This window comes from Rhinoraja longicauda, chromosome 5, assembly GCF_053455715.1.
Source record: "Rhinoraja longicauda isolate Sanriku21f chromosome 5, sRhiLon1.1, whole genome shotgun sequence".
NCBI lineage: Eukaryota > Metazoa > Chordata > Chondrichthyes > Rajiformes > Arhynchobatidae > Rhinoraja > Rhinoraja longicauda.
Window position 1 is genome coordinate 13539428 of NC_135957.1, and position 15001 is coordinate 13554428.

General features: G+C 46.0%; 1 protein-coding gene across 1 annotated transcript in view; it reads right to left on the reverse strand.

Annotated features, from left to right (window-relative positions):
- Positions 1–222: 222 nt before the first annotated feature.
- Positions 223–15001, reverse strand: part of elovl5 (ELOVL fatty acid elongase 5) — a 108128-nt gene continuing 93349 nt past the window's right edge. The window contains exons 5-8 of the mRNA XM_078398920.1: positions 13372–13543; positions 8426–8550; positions 4290–4424; positions 223–3041 (exon numbers count right to left, since the gene is read on the reverse strand). Of these exons, the coding sequence (XP_078255046.1) occupies positions 2916–3041; positions 4290–4424; positions 8426–8550; positions 13372–13543 (558 nt within the window). The 3' untranslated portion in view covers positions 223–2915. The remainder of the gene's footprint in view (positions 3042–4289; positions 4425–8425; positions 8551–13371; positions 13544–15001) is intronic.

Genomic DNA, 15001 nt, shown 5'->3' on the forward strand with positions numbered 1-15001 from the left:
ACCATGAATGTCCATGTCTTTCCCGCAGAATCAAGTCATTGGAGGGGAAAAAAATCGGCTTCATTCACGTGCTGTTACTTCAACAGAAATTCTAACTCCTCTATACACACTAAATGCTGGAGTAACTCAGCGGGTCAAGCAGCATCTCTGGAGAGAAGGAATGGGTGATGTTTGGGGTCGGTTCTGAGGAAGGGTCTCGACCCGAAACGTCACCCATTCCTTCTCTCCAGAGATGCTGCCTGATCCGCTGAGTTACTCCAGCATTTTGTGTGCATTTTCACCTACAGATTGTGCCGACCACCACCAATACACCCACTTGAAGAAACCAGGAGTTCTTTTCTAAACTGCTGGGGAGAACATTGCATCAAATACAACACCATTTTATTGATAAAGTAAGAATAATGTGGCGTATTTTCACAGTACCTGTTAATGTGATCTTGAAGCAGCTTGAGATTAGCTATCTAAGGACATGCACTTTAAATACAGTGGCGAGAATCCAGGTCGACACCTTGCTGATGAATGCCGATTAAGAACTACACGTGGTGACTATTTCTGTGTACGGCGATCAACCGCCCTGCTGCAAGGTATTGGACCCTGCAATATTTTAGTTTTAAGGCATATGTGTAACTGCACGAACTACTCAATGAAAACACCGCTGCCGACCTCACAGAAGACTGTGCCACCTTCTCGCAATTTTGAAAAACAAGCCAAGCTGAAGGAAGGCCTGTGTGTTTTGTGCGTGTGCGACCTTCACACAGCAAATGTCACCAGTCCCTATTCACCAGTCCCTGTCTCCAAGCAGGTAACTCATTCATGAAATGGTTACCACCTACCCTTTCTTGGTTCCATTGTGCACTATAGGTAACCTACAGCCAACCCACGGCCAGCTCTTGTTTGGAGATCATTACCCGTCTTTAATTTACTTTTAGTTTAGAGGTACAGCGCGGAAACAGGCCCTTCGGCCCACCGAGTCCGTGCCGACCAGCGATCCCCACACACTAACACTATCCTGCACACTAGGGACAATTTACAATTTGACCGAAGCCAATTAACCTACAGACCCGCACGTCTTTGGAGTGAGGGAGGAAACCGGAGCACCCGGAGAAACCCTACGCAGTCACAGAGAGAACGTACAAACTCTGTACAGACAACACCCGTAGTCAGGATCGAACCGGGTCTCTGGCGCTGTCAGGCAGAAACTCTACCGCTGCACCACCATGCCGCCCGTCAATGGTATTAAGTTGCAGGTTAGTGAGCCATTGGAGCGTCTCAGATGCAGCGTGGATCGGGTATCTCTGTGGTGCAGAAAGCTCTTCATCTCTTTGCCGCTTTATGCTTGGGTTCAACTCCTGCACTGGAGCACATGGCAGCTAATAACATCAACCCCCGCACTAATGGGTGATATGGGCCACACTCCCTGCGGCTCGGCTCGGCTCTCTCACTCACATTGTTGAGGTACATACACAAAACTGCCCACAACAGCACCCACGCACGCACCAGTTATCAGCACTACAGAAGTCATGGGTTCATCACAGTGTGTACTCTTTGCATAACCAAGGGTACATCTAGCCACCACATTCACCCAAGACAGATAACCGAGTGTAACAGTTGAGTGAGTTAATCTCGTATTCTTTCTACCTCCCGCTGACCAAAAACCAACCACTTCAAAATGGGTGAACAATTAACTTAAAAGATCTCTTTAAAACAAAAAAAAACAGATTGCCGGGAATGTGAAATGGAAACAGCTGTCAAAGTCACCAAGCAAGGTCCACCTGTGATGGAAACAGGCCTCCCCCTTTGGTATGCTCATTGTGTTTCCACCTTTTACTGTTCACACCAATGACGGTGGCGTCCACCGTTTGGTGGAGACGGCCATGAAGCCGCAGCCTGGAGTCCGAGCTAACTGTGCAAAGCACCTCGACGCCTCAAACAGCAATCGCAGGTATTCCTGAGAAGAGGAGGTGGAGTTCTGGGCAAAGGCAAAAGTAGGTAAGGTGAAGAGGTGGTGTGGAACTAGTGCACAGGTAAAGGCGGCGAGAAAGATTCACGTGCACTTAATGGAGAACTATGGGGTTAAAGCAGAGATGAAGATTTACACAAAGAGTCAATGGGGAATTTTTATCAATGGGTTAAAGCGGAAATGAAGATTTACTCGAAGAGTTAATATGAAACCATGTCCACTGGTGAAAGAGAAATGAAGATTTACGTGATAACTCGACCAATCGACTCAGTCAAAGTGGACGCAATCGGTTAAAAAAAAAAGGGTGGGCATCCGAGCAAGTTTTGATTGTTTGGTGATCACTTGCATCATTGGGGGGATTGACTGTATAAACGCACCTAACACGCACTCAATCATTTCTGTGCCAACACATCCAAATCCCACTTTATTAAAACCGCCACATCTATTTACTGACGATGGGGTGTGGCATTCGTTAAATGGTTATAATCGAATAATTGTGTTGCATTGGTACTGTAGATCGAGCGAAGGCATATGGAATAACACCCTGTGCCAACTTACATTTAAATATGGTTTAAGATTAAGGTAAACACAAGACAATTCCTAACACACAAATAAGCAGTAAGGCAACAAGAGTATTGTAAACTAAAATCACGTTTTACCCGATTCACACTGGGATCGATTGCTCTAGTTCAGGAAGTAATCTACCACTTTTAAAATTATATAGAGCTGTTATGGATTTTTTTTCTCTATCTTTCTAAGACTTTTTGGACAAGGGGGTTTCTCTAAACTTATGTTCCCTATTAATCACAACAATATTCAGTTCCAAGTCCCTAGCCGCTACAGCTATGCAACGCAGGAGTGGATTTAGTTAACACATTGGTAACTTTTGAAATTGCCTTAGAACGTCACAAAAATCTTAAGAGTGCCACGGAAGCGGAGTGCGGGCCCTGGGGCCTTAATGAGTTTTCTTTGCTGGGTGGTGCTCCTTCAGTGGAGACGTGCCGTTTGCGTGCCCGTTCACGGCCAGCGCCGAGCCGTTTAGAAAGTCTTTGCTTTTGGACGCGTTCTTTTTCTTGTAGGTCTGGAAACGTGGAGACACAAAGAAAATGGGAGAAGGAATGAGGAGGACACGAGGAAGTGCGGGTGCCCGGATCTCGAGTGAAACACAAAGTGCCGGAGTAACTCAGAGGAAAGGGTCAGACAGCATTCGGTGCTCCTGATGTTGCCACCTTTACCACGGCTGCGATTGTAAAATGGCAACTCCTGCAGACAGACAGTGCGCTGTTCTGTACGTGCCGTAGTGACCAGGGGGGTTGTGCTCAGAAGTGATAGGAGTAGAATTAGGCCATTCGGCCCATCAAGTCTACTCCGCCATTCAATCATGGCTGATCTATCTCTCCCTCCTAACCCCATTCTCCTGCCTTCTCCCCATAACCTCTGGCACCCGTACTAATCAAGAATCTATCTATTCTGCCTTAAAAAATATCCACTGACTCGGCCTCCACAGCCTTCGGTGGCAAAGAATTCCACAGATTCACCACCCTCTGACAATGTAGGGTGATGGTCTTGTTGAAAGGCCTATTTCTACGCTGTATCGTTAATACCTAAAATCTAAAGCGCTTTTCACTGTACTTGATACATGTGACAATAATAAACTTATCTAAACTAATGACATGATAAAAACTTGAAAAGGTTGTGGAATAATTTCCCCTCAAATGTTATCGGGATGCATCATAACTCCATCCAAGTCCGCAAGAAATTGCAGAGGGTTGTGGACGCAACCCAGACCATCACACAAACCGACTTCCCTTCCATTGACTCCATTTATACCTCACGCTGCCTTGGCAAGGCCAGCAGCATAATCAAGGACGAGTCGCACCCTGGCCAATCCCTCTTCTCCCCTCTCCCATCAGGTAAAAGGTATAGGTGTGAAGACACACACATCCAGATTCAGGGACAGTTTCTTCCCAGCTGTTATCGAGCAACTTAATCATCCTACCACAACCAGAGAGCAGTGCTGAACAACTATCTATCTACCTCTTTGATGATCCTCAGACTATCCTTGATCGGACTTTGCTGGCTTTACCTTGCACTAAACGTTATTCCCTTATCATGTATCTGCACACTGTAAATGGATCGATTGTAACCATGTATTGTCTTTCCACTGACTGGTTAGCACACAACAAAAGCTCTTCACTGAACGCGTGACAAAATGCTGTGATTATGTTTCGAAATGTACACCAATGAAAGAATTTCCAGATTGAAATAAGCGAGACTATGAAGACACACGTAGGAATAATCTCAGCAATCACCCGATACGAGCACTTACTTGAATGTAGAAGTTTGTAAAGAGGATGATCAGAGATATCATGTAGCCAATCTGGAAATAGAGCCAGCCACTTGGAAATCCACAGGGCCAGATAACACCAAAACTAGTCTGAACTATCGTCAGAACAAACTGTAGCTGAAAACAACGGAAAACACAGAAATTGAATCTGATCCTCAAACTGAAGGCAAAGTAAACATATGGGATACAGAGCACCAACCTTGTACCAGTTAAACAGAAACATTAAAAAAAAACATACACAAGGAACTGCAGATGCTGGAATAGATACAAAAAGGTGGGAAGTAGTGTAGTCCAGGTAGCTATGGGAGTCAGTGGGTTTATAATAGATGGTGTATAATATCATATAATAGATGTTATATAATATAATAGATGTTGTATAATATAATATAATAGATGTTATATAATATAATATAATAAATGTTATATAATATAATAGATGTTATATAGTATAATAGAAGTTATATAATATAATATAATAGACGTTATATAATAGATGTTGCATCTCCCACTGACTCCCATAGCTATCTAGACTACGTCCTATAAAGATTCTATCCCCTACTCCCAATTCCTCCAACTTCACACTTCTTTTCCTTTTGCCTGATGAGGGAGGGGAGAAGAGGAAGTGAGGTGAGGTGTTCCATACCAGGTCATCGGAGATGTCCTCATTCTTTAGGGAATGAGGACATCTCCAATGTTCCCCTCTTCCATTATAGACGAGGCCCTTACTAGGGTCTCCTCAATATCCCACAGCTCTGCCCTTGCTCCCCCTCCCCCCATTTGTAACAGGGACACAGTCCCCCTTGTTCTCACCTTCCACCCCATCAGCCGTCAGCATACAGCACATAATCCTCCGACATTTTCGCCACCTCCAAAGGAATCTCACTACGAGCCACATCTTCCCATCTCCAACCCTTTCCGCCTTCCGCAGAGACCGTGCCCTCCACAACATTCCTGGACAACTCGTCACTTCCCACCCAAGCCACCCCCATCCCAGGTACCTTCCCCCTTGACTCCGTCCAAGGACCCCAACAGTCTTTTCAGGTGAGGCAGAGGTTCACTTGCATCTCCTCTAACCTCGTCTACTGTATCAGCTGTTCCAGGTATGGACTCCTGTATATCAGCGAGACCAAGCACAGGCTCGGCGATCGTTTCACTGAACACCTCTACTCAGTCCACCTAAACCTGCCTGATCTGCCGGTTGCTCAACACTTTAACCCCCCCTCCCATTCCCACACCGACCTTTCTGTCCTGAGCCTCCTCCATTGTCAGAGTGAGGCCCAGTGCAAATTGGAGGAACAGCACGTCATATTTCGCTTGGGCAGCTTACACCCCAGCGGTATGAACATTAATTTCTCTAACTTGAAGTAGGCCTTGCTTTCCCTCTCTCTCCATCTCCTCCCATTCCCAGTTCTCCGACCAGTCTTACTGTCTCCGACTACATTTTATCTCTGTTGGCTTTGTTGTTACCTTCTCCCAACTAACAATGATCTATTCTACATTTTCATTGTTCTCCATTCCATTTGTCCTGTTTTCACACCTTACACTTCCTTATCTATACACTTCCTTATCCATGTACCGCCCACTCCCCTGACATCAGTCTGAAGAAGGGTCTTGACCCGAAACGTCACCCATTCCTTCTCTCCAGAGATGCTGCCTGTCCCGTTGAGTTACGTCAGAATTTTGTGTTTATCTAAGAAGACTATGGTTTAGGTTCTGGTTTATTATTGTCAAGTGTACCAAGGGCAAGTGAAAAGCTTTGTTTTGCATGCTATCCAATCAGATCAGATACCACTATACATAAATTCAATCAATCCAAACTCAAGTGTCATAGGGAAAGATAAAGAGTACAGTATATACTTTAGTTTAGTTTAGAGACACAGCACAGAAACAGGCCCTTTGGCCCACCGATCAATGATCCCCGTACACCAATACTATCCTACACACACTAGGGACAATTTTATTTCTTACCGAAGTCAATTAACCTACAAACCTGTCCATCTTTGGGAGTGTGGGAGGAAACTGGAGCACTTGGAGAAAACCCACGTGGTCATGGGGAGAATGTACAAACTCCGTACAGGCAGCACCCATGGTCAGGATCGAACGCGGGTCTCTGGCGCTTTTAGGCAGCAACTCTAGCGCTGCGCTACCGTGCCGCCATTTATAGTTATATAGTTATATCATGCAACCTTAGTGCAAAATGCGTAGCTAAAGTTGGAAGCTAAGCAGGAAGTTTTTATGGAGCTGCAGACGACACCGCCATAACGTTGCCAGCTCATTTACACGTGTAAATAATTCCACCAGACATTTCCGGCAGTGAGCAATTAGTGAGGAAATAATGCTTGTCAATGCTATTGACAATTGTTTTCTCAGTTTCACACACCAACTGGCAAACCACAGTTTAATCTATTTGTGATGATCTAAATTAAGCCTGTTTTCCAGCTCCAGAAAGTAAAGTGCCCCTTCATCGCAGGTCTACATCTGCAATGATTCCCTATTAGAGAACGCAGATGAGATCTTACGCCTTGATGGAGCAAACAGTGCAGAGGTCTTCAAAGATAGCCCCGTATACCAACACTATACTACACACACTAGGGACAATTTACAACCTTTACCGAAGCCAACTAACTTACAAATCCACGCATCTTTATGGTGTGGGAGGAAACCGGAGCACCCGGAGAAAACCCGCACGGTCACAGGGAGAACGTGCAAACACCATTACAGACAGCACCCGTAGTCAGGATCAAACCCGGGTCTCTGGCACTGTAAGGCATCAACTCTACCGCTGTGCCACCTTGCTGCCCTAATCTATCCCATTTCTGTCTCATCTGGCAAGTATAATTTGGTCACCATCTGGTCGCTGCAAAAATCATACACAACCTTATTAGTCACTGACTGGAAACCATAGTGTGTGACATAGAGAGGAAATCAGTCACAAGGGACAGGATAGAAAGCTATATTTAAATAAGCTGCACAAATCAAAAACGACAAACGTTTCGAATCGGTGTGAAATCACAACTTCAGCATGTCTGCTCGAGTGATGCTTACACAAGGCAGACTCACGCACGCGACAAAATGGAGCGATATTGGATATCTGATCTGTGCTTTGAGTCATGGGGTCATAAAGCACCGAAACAGGCCCTTCGGCTAGACTTGGCCATGCTGACCAAGATGTACTGACCAAGCTCTTCCCGTTTGCCCATGCCTGGCCCATATCCCTCTAAACATTTCCTACCCATGTTGCTGTCTGAAGAAGGGTCTCAACCCTAAAGGGTCTCGACCCTATTCCTTCTCTGCAGAGATGCTGCCTGACCCGCTGAGTTATTCCAGCCTTTTGTGTCTACTTTCCATGTACCTGACCAAGTGGCGTTTAAATGTTGTTATTGTGCCTGCCTTAACAACCTCGACTGGCAACGCGTTCCATATACCTATCTCTGTCTGAAAACATCGCCCCTCAGGTTCCTATTAATTCTTTCCCCTCTCACCATGAACATGTGCCCTGTGGTCCTTGATTAGACGTTCTAGGAGCAGAATTAGGCTATTTGGCCCATCAAACCTACTCCGCCATTCAATCATGGCTGATCCACCTTTCCCTCTCAATCCCATTCTCCTGCCTTCTCCCCATAACCTCTGATACCCATACTGGTCAAGAATCTGTCAATCTCCGCCCAATCCATTGACGGCCTCCACAGCCGTCTGTGGCAATGAATTCCACAGATTCTCCACCCACTGACTAAATAAATTCCTTCTCATCTCCTTCCTAAAGGTGTGTCCTTTTATTCTGGTCCTAGACTCTCCCACTAGTGGAAACACCCTCTCCACATCCACTTTATCCAGGCCTTTCACTATTCGGTAAGTTTCAATGAGGTCCCCCCCTCATTCTTCTAAACCCCAGCGAGTACAGGCCCAGTGCCGTCAAATGCTCATCATGTGTTAACCCACGCATTCCTGGGATCATTGATGTAAACCTCCTCTGGACCCTCTCCAGAGCCAGCACAGCCTTCCTCAGGTATGGTGCCCAAAACTGCTCCCAGTTGATTGTCCAACCTTGGGGACAAAGCCTCGGTGCATCCACCCTGTCTTCTGACGGAGGTATGATTCAAGTGTCAGGCTGCACTCACCAATTGTCCTTGCGTGATGTACTTCTTCCACCACAGATACGGGCGCATGGCCGGGATGGCGGAAAGACCGTAATAGGAGTACATCAGCACATGGATGAAACTGTTCAGGGTCGCCCCAAAGAAAGCTGCAAGTAAACAAAAGACTCAGTTCAACATGGCAGAGACCTAGATAGCAAAACACATAGATGCAAATTAAAGGCAAGAGTGTTTTATTGTCATATGTCCCAGATAGAACAATGAAGCACAACAGAACAGAATGTAAACATAGTATTCTGGAAACAGTATATACGAGAAAATAAATGAGAAAAAAACAAGAGAAAAAAGAGAAAACAAGAAAAAAAAATAAACGAGAAAAAAAGTAGTATATATATATATATATAGTGTAAGAAAATAACTGCAGATGCTGGTACAAATCAAAGGTATTTATTCACAAAATGCTGGAGTAACTCAGCAGGTCAGGCAGCATCTCAGGAGAGAAGGAATGGGTGACATTTCGGGTCGAGACCCTTCTACAGACTAATGTCAGGGGGGCGGGACAAAGGAAAGATGTAGGTGGAGACAGGAAGATAGAGGGAGAACTGGGAAGGGGGAGGGGAAGAGAGGGACAGAGGAACTATCTAAAGTTGGAGAAGTCGATGTTCATACCGCTGGGCTGCAAGCTGCCCAAGCGGAATATGAGGTGCTGTTCCTCCAATTTCCGGTGGGCCTCACTATGGCACTGGAGGAGGCCCATGACAGAAAGGTCAAACTGGGAATGGGAGGGGGAGTTGAAGTGCTCGGCCACCGGGAGATCAGTTTGGTTAATGCGGACCTAGCGCAGGTGTTCAGCGAACTTTTTGCAGGGGACCGGGTGGGAAGAAGTGTAGTCCAGATAGCTGTGCGAGTCGGTGGGTTTATAGTAAATGTCCGTCACTAGTCTGTCTCCTGTGAAGGAGATGGTGAGGTCCAGAAATGGGAGGGAGATGTCAGAGATAGTCCAGGTATATTTAAGGGCAGGATGGAAATTGGAGGTGAAGTGTATGAAGTCAGTGAGTTCTGCATGGGTGCAAGAGGTAGCACCAATGCAGTCGTCGAAATAGCGGAGGTAGAGTTCGGGGATGGGGCCAGTGTTCTGGAACAGGGATTGTTCGACGTACCCAACAAAGAGGCAGGCGTAGCTAGGGCCCATGCGAGCGCCCATAGCTACGCCTCTGGTTTGGAGGAAGTGGGAGGAGTCAAAGGAGACCATGTTAGAAAGGAGACCATGACCATGATAGAAAGGTCAGACTGGGAGTGGGAGGGGGAGTTGAAGACACATACATATAGACACATACATACACACGCACGCCCGTGCACACACATCTACAGAACAAACAATACCAGTGTAAAGACAAAAACAATGCCCCCAAGGCTAAGTAGTTCAGAGCTTATTTGGAGGGTGTAGTGTTTAATAGCCTGAGGGCTGTCTGGACACGAGGCACAATTTTACAACTTACCAAAGACAATCAACCTACAAACCTGCACGTAGTTAGAGTGTGGGACAAAACCGAAGCACCCAGAAAAAACCCACGCGGTCACAGGGAAAATGTTAAAAACACCATACAGACAGCACCCACAGTCAGGATCGAACTGGGTCTCTAGCACTGTGAGGCAGCAACTCTACTGCTGTGCCACTGTGCCGCCCCTTCACCTACAGAGTCCCATTGCGTCTCTCTTTAAATAGGTTAGCAATTGATAAACTGACACCATGATTAAAAACAGGTACACAGCTACATCGACATCTATTACTGAATATAAATGTTATAAGATTGTACAGAAAGCAATAGACAATAGACAATAGGTGCAGGAGGAGGCTGCATCATGAAACCTGAATGTAGAATGTACTTTGGGTTCTTGAAGGTTTGGTCTTGGCTGAATGACAGGGGCCAGTCTCCAATGGATTTACCGGCACTGGATAGAAAGTTGGTTCAACTTGGATCATCTATGTGGCAACTGCATGAACTAGCAACTGTCAATTTAGTATACTTTAAGTTTAGACAAACAGCGTGGAAACAGGCCCATTGGCTCACCACGTCCCCAATAACAAGCGATCCCTGAACATTAACACTATCCTACACACATTAGGAACAATTTACAATTATACCAAGCCAATTAACCTACAAACCTGTACGTCTTTGGATGGAACCTGGGTCTCTGGCCGTGTAAGGCAGCAACTCCACCGCTGCGCCACCGTACGCCCTATTGGTTAGCAAGTGATTGGTCACAAGTGTCAGAAAAAAATTATTTGGCCAACAAGCTGCCAAGGATCTGACTGCGTCCGTCACACGTTCAGGACAAGCTGCAAATATCTCTTGATTAACAGAGAGCAAAGGACGGCAACAAGAGAGTAAATTTGACCTTTCATCCCAGGGGGTGGTGCAGGGTAGAGTTGCGGCCTTACAGTGTCAGAGACCCAGATACGATCCTGACTACGGGTGCTGTCTGTACGGAGTTTGCATGTTTTCCCTGCGACCGCGTGGGTTTTCTCCGGCTGCTCCAGTTTCCTTCCACACACCAAATACGTACAGGTTTGTAGGTTAATTGGCTTTGGTAAAGATTGTAAATCGTCCCTAGTGTGTGTGTAGTCCAGTAAATTGGCCTCCATTGCCTTTTGTGACAGAGAATTCCACAGATTCACAACTCTTTGGGTGAAAAAAGTTTTTCTCCATCTCAGTCCTAAATGGCCTGCCCCTTATTCTTAAACTGTGACCCCTGGTTCTGGACTCCCCCACCATGGGAAACATTTTTCCAGCATATAGCCTGTCCATTAAGAATTTTATGTCTCTATAAGATCCCCTATCATCCTTCTAAATTCCAGTGAATACAAGTCCAGTCGAACTATTCTTTCATCACATGTCAGTCCCGCCATTTCGGGAATTAACCTGGTGAACCTAGTCAATAGACAATAGGTGCAGGAGTAGGCCATTCGGCCCTTCAAGCCAGCACCGCCATTCAATGTGATCATGGCTGATCATTCTCAATCAGTACCCCGTTCCTGCCTTCTCCCCATACCCCCTGACTCCGCTATCCTTAAGAGCTCTACCTAGCTCTCTCTTGAATGCATTCAGAGAATTGGTCTCCACTGCCTTCTGAGGCACAGAATTCCACAGATTCACAACTCTCTGACTGAAAAGGTTTTTCCTCATCTCCGTTCTAAATGGCCTACCCCTTATTCTTAAACTGTGGCCCCTGGTTCTGGACTCCCCCAACATTGGGAATATGTTTCCTGCCTCTAATGTGTCCAACCCCTTAATAATCTTATACGTTTCAATAAGATCCCCTCTCATCCTTCTAAAAGTCCCAGTCAATCCATTCTTTACTTTTTGTTTCCATCAAGCCCCCCCCCTCCATCAGCAACACCCTTGACCCGAGTGGCTTCCATTTGCAGGGCAGTGTTAACAACCACACTTATCTCCTGGTGCTTTACAATACAAGTGGATGTTTAGCCCAGAGGCAATTTCCCCGCAAGAATTCGATGGGGTGGGCATATAGGAGGGGTTTGTTGTACAAGCAAGAATCACCGAAGAACCTCTGAGACAAGAAAAGGCACAAAGTGCTGGAGTAACTCAGCAAGTCAGGCAACATCCCTGGAGAACATGGATACGTGGCCTTGGTGGGGTTTGGAAGGAGCTGCCGGAGGAGGTAGTTGAGGTAGGGACTATCGCGACATTTGAGAAACATTTAGATGGGTACATGGATAAGACAAGTTTAGAGGGATATGGGCCAAGCACATGCAGGTGGGACTAGTGTAGATGGGACATGTTGGTCGGCGTGGGCTTGTTAGGCTGAATGGTCTGTTTCCACATCGTATGACTCCATGACTCTAACATGGACGGGTGATGTTTTGGGTCGGGATCCTTTTTCGCTCTGGCTTGCTCTCTGCCTTTGGTTGGAAGAATAATACCGACCCGAAACGTCACCTATCCATGTTCTCCAGGGATGCTGTCTGACTCGCTGAGTTACTCCAGCCCTTTGTGTCTTTCCTTGAAAAAAACAGCATCTGCAGTTCCTTGTTTATACACTCTGGTGACTGGAAGCTTGCTTCACTAGACAGTTGGGCTATCTGTGATCGGACTTTACTGGACTTGATCTTGCACTAAACGTTATTCTCATTATTTCCTTTATCATGTGTCTGGACACTGTGGACAGCTCGATTGTAATTGTGTTCTGTCTCTTCGCTGACGGGATAGCATGCGTCAAAAGTATTTCGCTGTACCTCTGTACATGTGACAATAAACTCAACTCAAACTGCCTGTACAAGAGGAGGTGGGAGTACTTCCGCTGGGTTGCGGTGGATGAAACTGGGTCTGAACTTTGGAACGGGGGTATCTACAACATGGGGTGGGCTGGGGCTTTGGCATGAGGTATGGACATTTGCCAGGAGTTATGGTAACGTGGGTATTCAGTGGCGATCAATGGGAGCAGACAGATGGTGGTCGGTTTACCCATGTTAATAAGTTTAAGGAACAGAATTCGCCCATTCAGTTTAGTTTAGCTTAGAAAATGAGCGCGGAAACAGGCCCTTCGGCCCACCGAGACCGGGCCGACCAGCAATCATCCCATACACACTATCCATACACCATCCCATACGCATTATCCTACACACTAGGAACAATTTACAATCTTTACCGAAGCCACTTAACCTACAAACCTGTACTTCTTTGGAGTGTGGGAGGAAACCGGAGCACCCTGGGAAAACCCATGTGGTCACGGGGAGAACGTACAAACTGCGTACAGACAGCACCAGTAATCAGTTTCAGACCCTAGTCTCTGGTGCTGTAAGGCAGCAGCTCTACCGTTATGCCACCGTGTCACCCGGAGGTGCTACATTAAGACTAGAAAATCCCTTTACACGGGTTTAGTTGCCCTGTGAAAGATAAAATAAATAAAAGCAGCTAAAAAGAGAAAAAGATAATAATCTGTCTTACAGTGTCCACAGGGCACCCAGTTCATGACAAACCACCAGATGTTGAACATGGTGGCGTGGTGATAGACATGCAGAATTGTGATCTGATGGTAGTTCTTTCGTAAAATGAAGAAAAATGTGTCCATGAACTCTATGACTTTGGAGAAGTAGTACCACCATAGGATACGGATAATCTGTGGAGAAAGAGGGGAGAATGCTCAAATGTTGATCAGCATAAACACCCATCTCTTTATAGCCCACACAAGTTCAATAAGCACACCGATCCATCAGCTATCCGAGCGCAGAACATTTGCCGAGGAAGGATGCAAAACCTCACGGGACGCTTAGCTAATCTTGCCACCACCTGGTAAAGTCCATGCTCCTAGTCCATTGCAACCACAAAATATATTCTGCCACTCCGCCAAACTACTTGGCTCATTTTGACAGTCATTGACATCTTGAGTTGAGATCAACCATAAAATCTCTGCACTGAATGACAAAACAAACCCCATCAAAATAAGAAAAACATCCTCAAAATTAAACAGAAAGCATAATCAAGGACGAGTCTCACCCCGGTCACTCCCTCTTCTCCTCTCCCATCAGGCAATAGATCTTACAGAAGTATGAAAACGCACACCTCCAGATTCAGGGACAGTTTCTTCACAGCTGTTATCAGGCAACTGAACCATCTTGTCACCATCCCGTCCTGAGCTACTATCTACCTCATCTTTAATCAGACTTTACTGGACTTAATCTTGCACATAATGTAATCCCCTTTATCCTGTATCTGTACACTGTGGATGGATGGCTTGATTGTAATCATATTTTGTTTTTTCGCTGACTGGATAGCAGACCATAAAAAAGCTTTTCACTGTACCTCAGTTCATGTGACAATAATAAACAATAATAAATGAAACTAAGCAAAAAATGTATTTCTAACCATTCCAATTCAGACCTTTCATATTCTTATGCAAAAGCTACCCAGTAGATGTGAGGGCGGCACAGTGGCTCAACAGTGCTGCCTCAAAGCTCCGGAGACCCACGTCCGAACCTGGACTATGGGCGCTGTCAGTATGGAGTTTGTAACTTCCTGTGACCTGCGTGGGTTTTGTCCGGGTGCTCCGGTAAATTGGCTCTGGTAAAATTGAAAATTGTCCCTATTGTATAGGATAGTGGCAGTATATAGGGTGATCGCTCGTTGGCGAGCACTCGGTGGGCCGAAGAGCCTGTTTCCGCGCTGCATCTCTAAACTAAACTAAACTAAGGCATACAATATCATATCATATATATGCAGCGCGGAAACAGGCCCTTTCGGCCCACCAAGTCCGCGCCGCCCAGCGATCCCCGCACATTAACACTATCCTACACACACTAGGGACAATTTTTTACATTTACCCAGTCAAATTAACCTACATACCCGTACGTCTTTGGAGTGTGGGAGGAAACCGAAGATCTCGGAGAAAACCCACGCAGGTCACGGGGAGAACGTACAAACTCCTTACAGTGCAGCACCCGTAGTCAGGATCGAACCTGAGTCTCCGGCGCTGCATTCGCTGTAAAGCAGCAACTCTACCACTGCGCCATACTAAATCCTCCCAGGATTGTCTCGTTCACAGCACCGGTAGGACAGTATTTCCAATGGTAATATTATG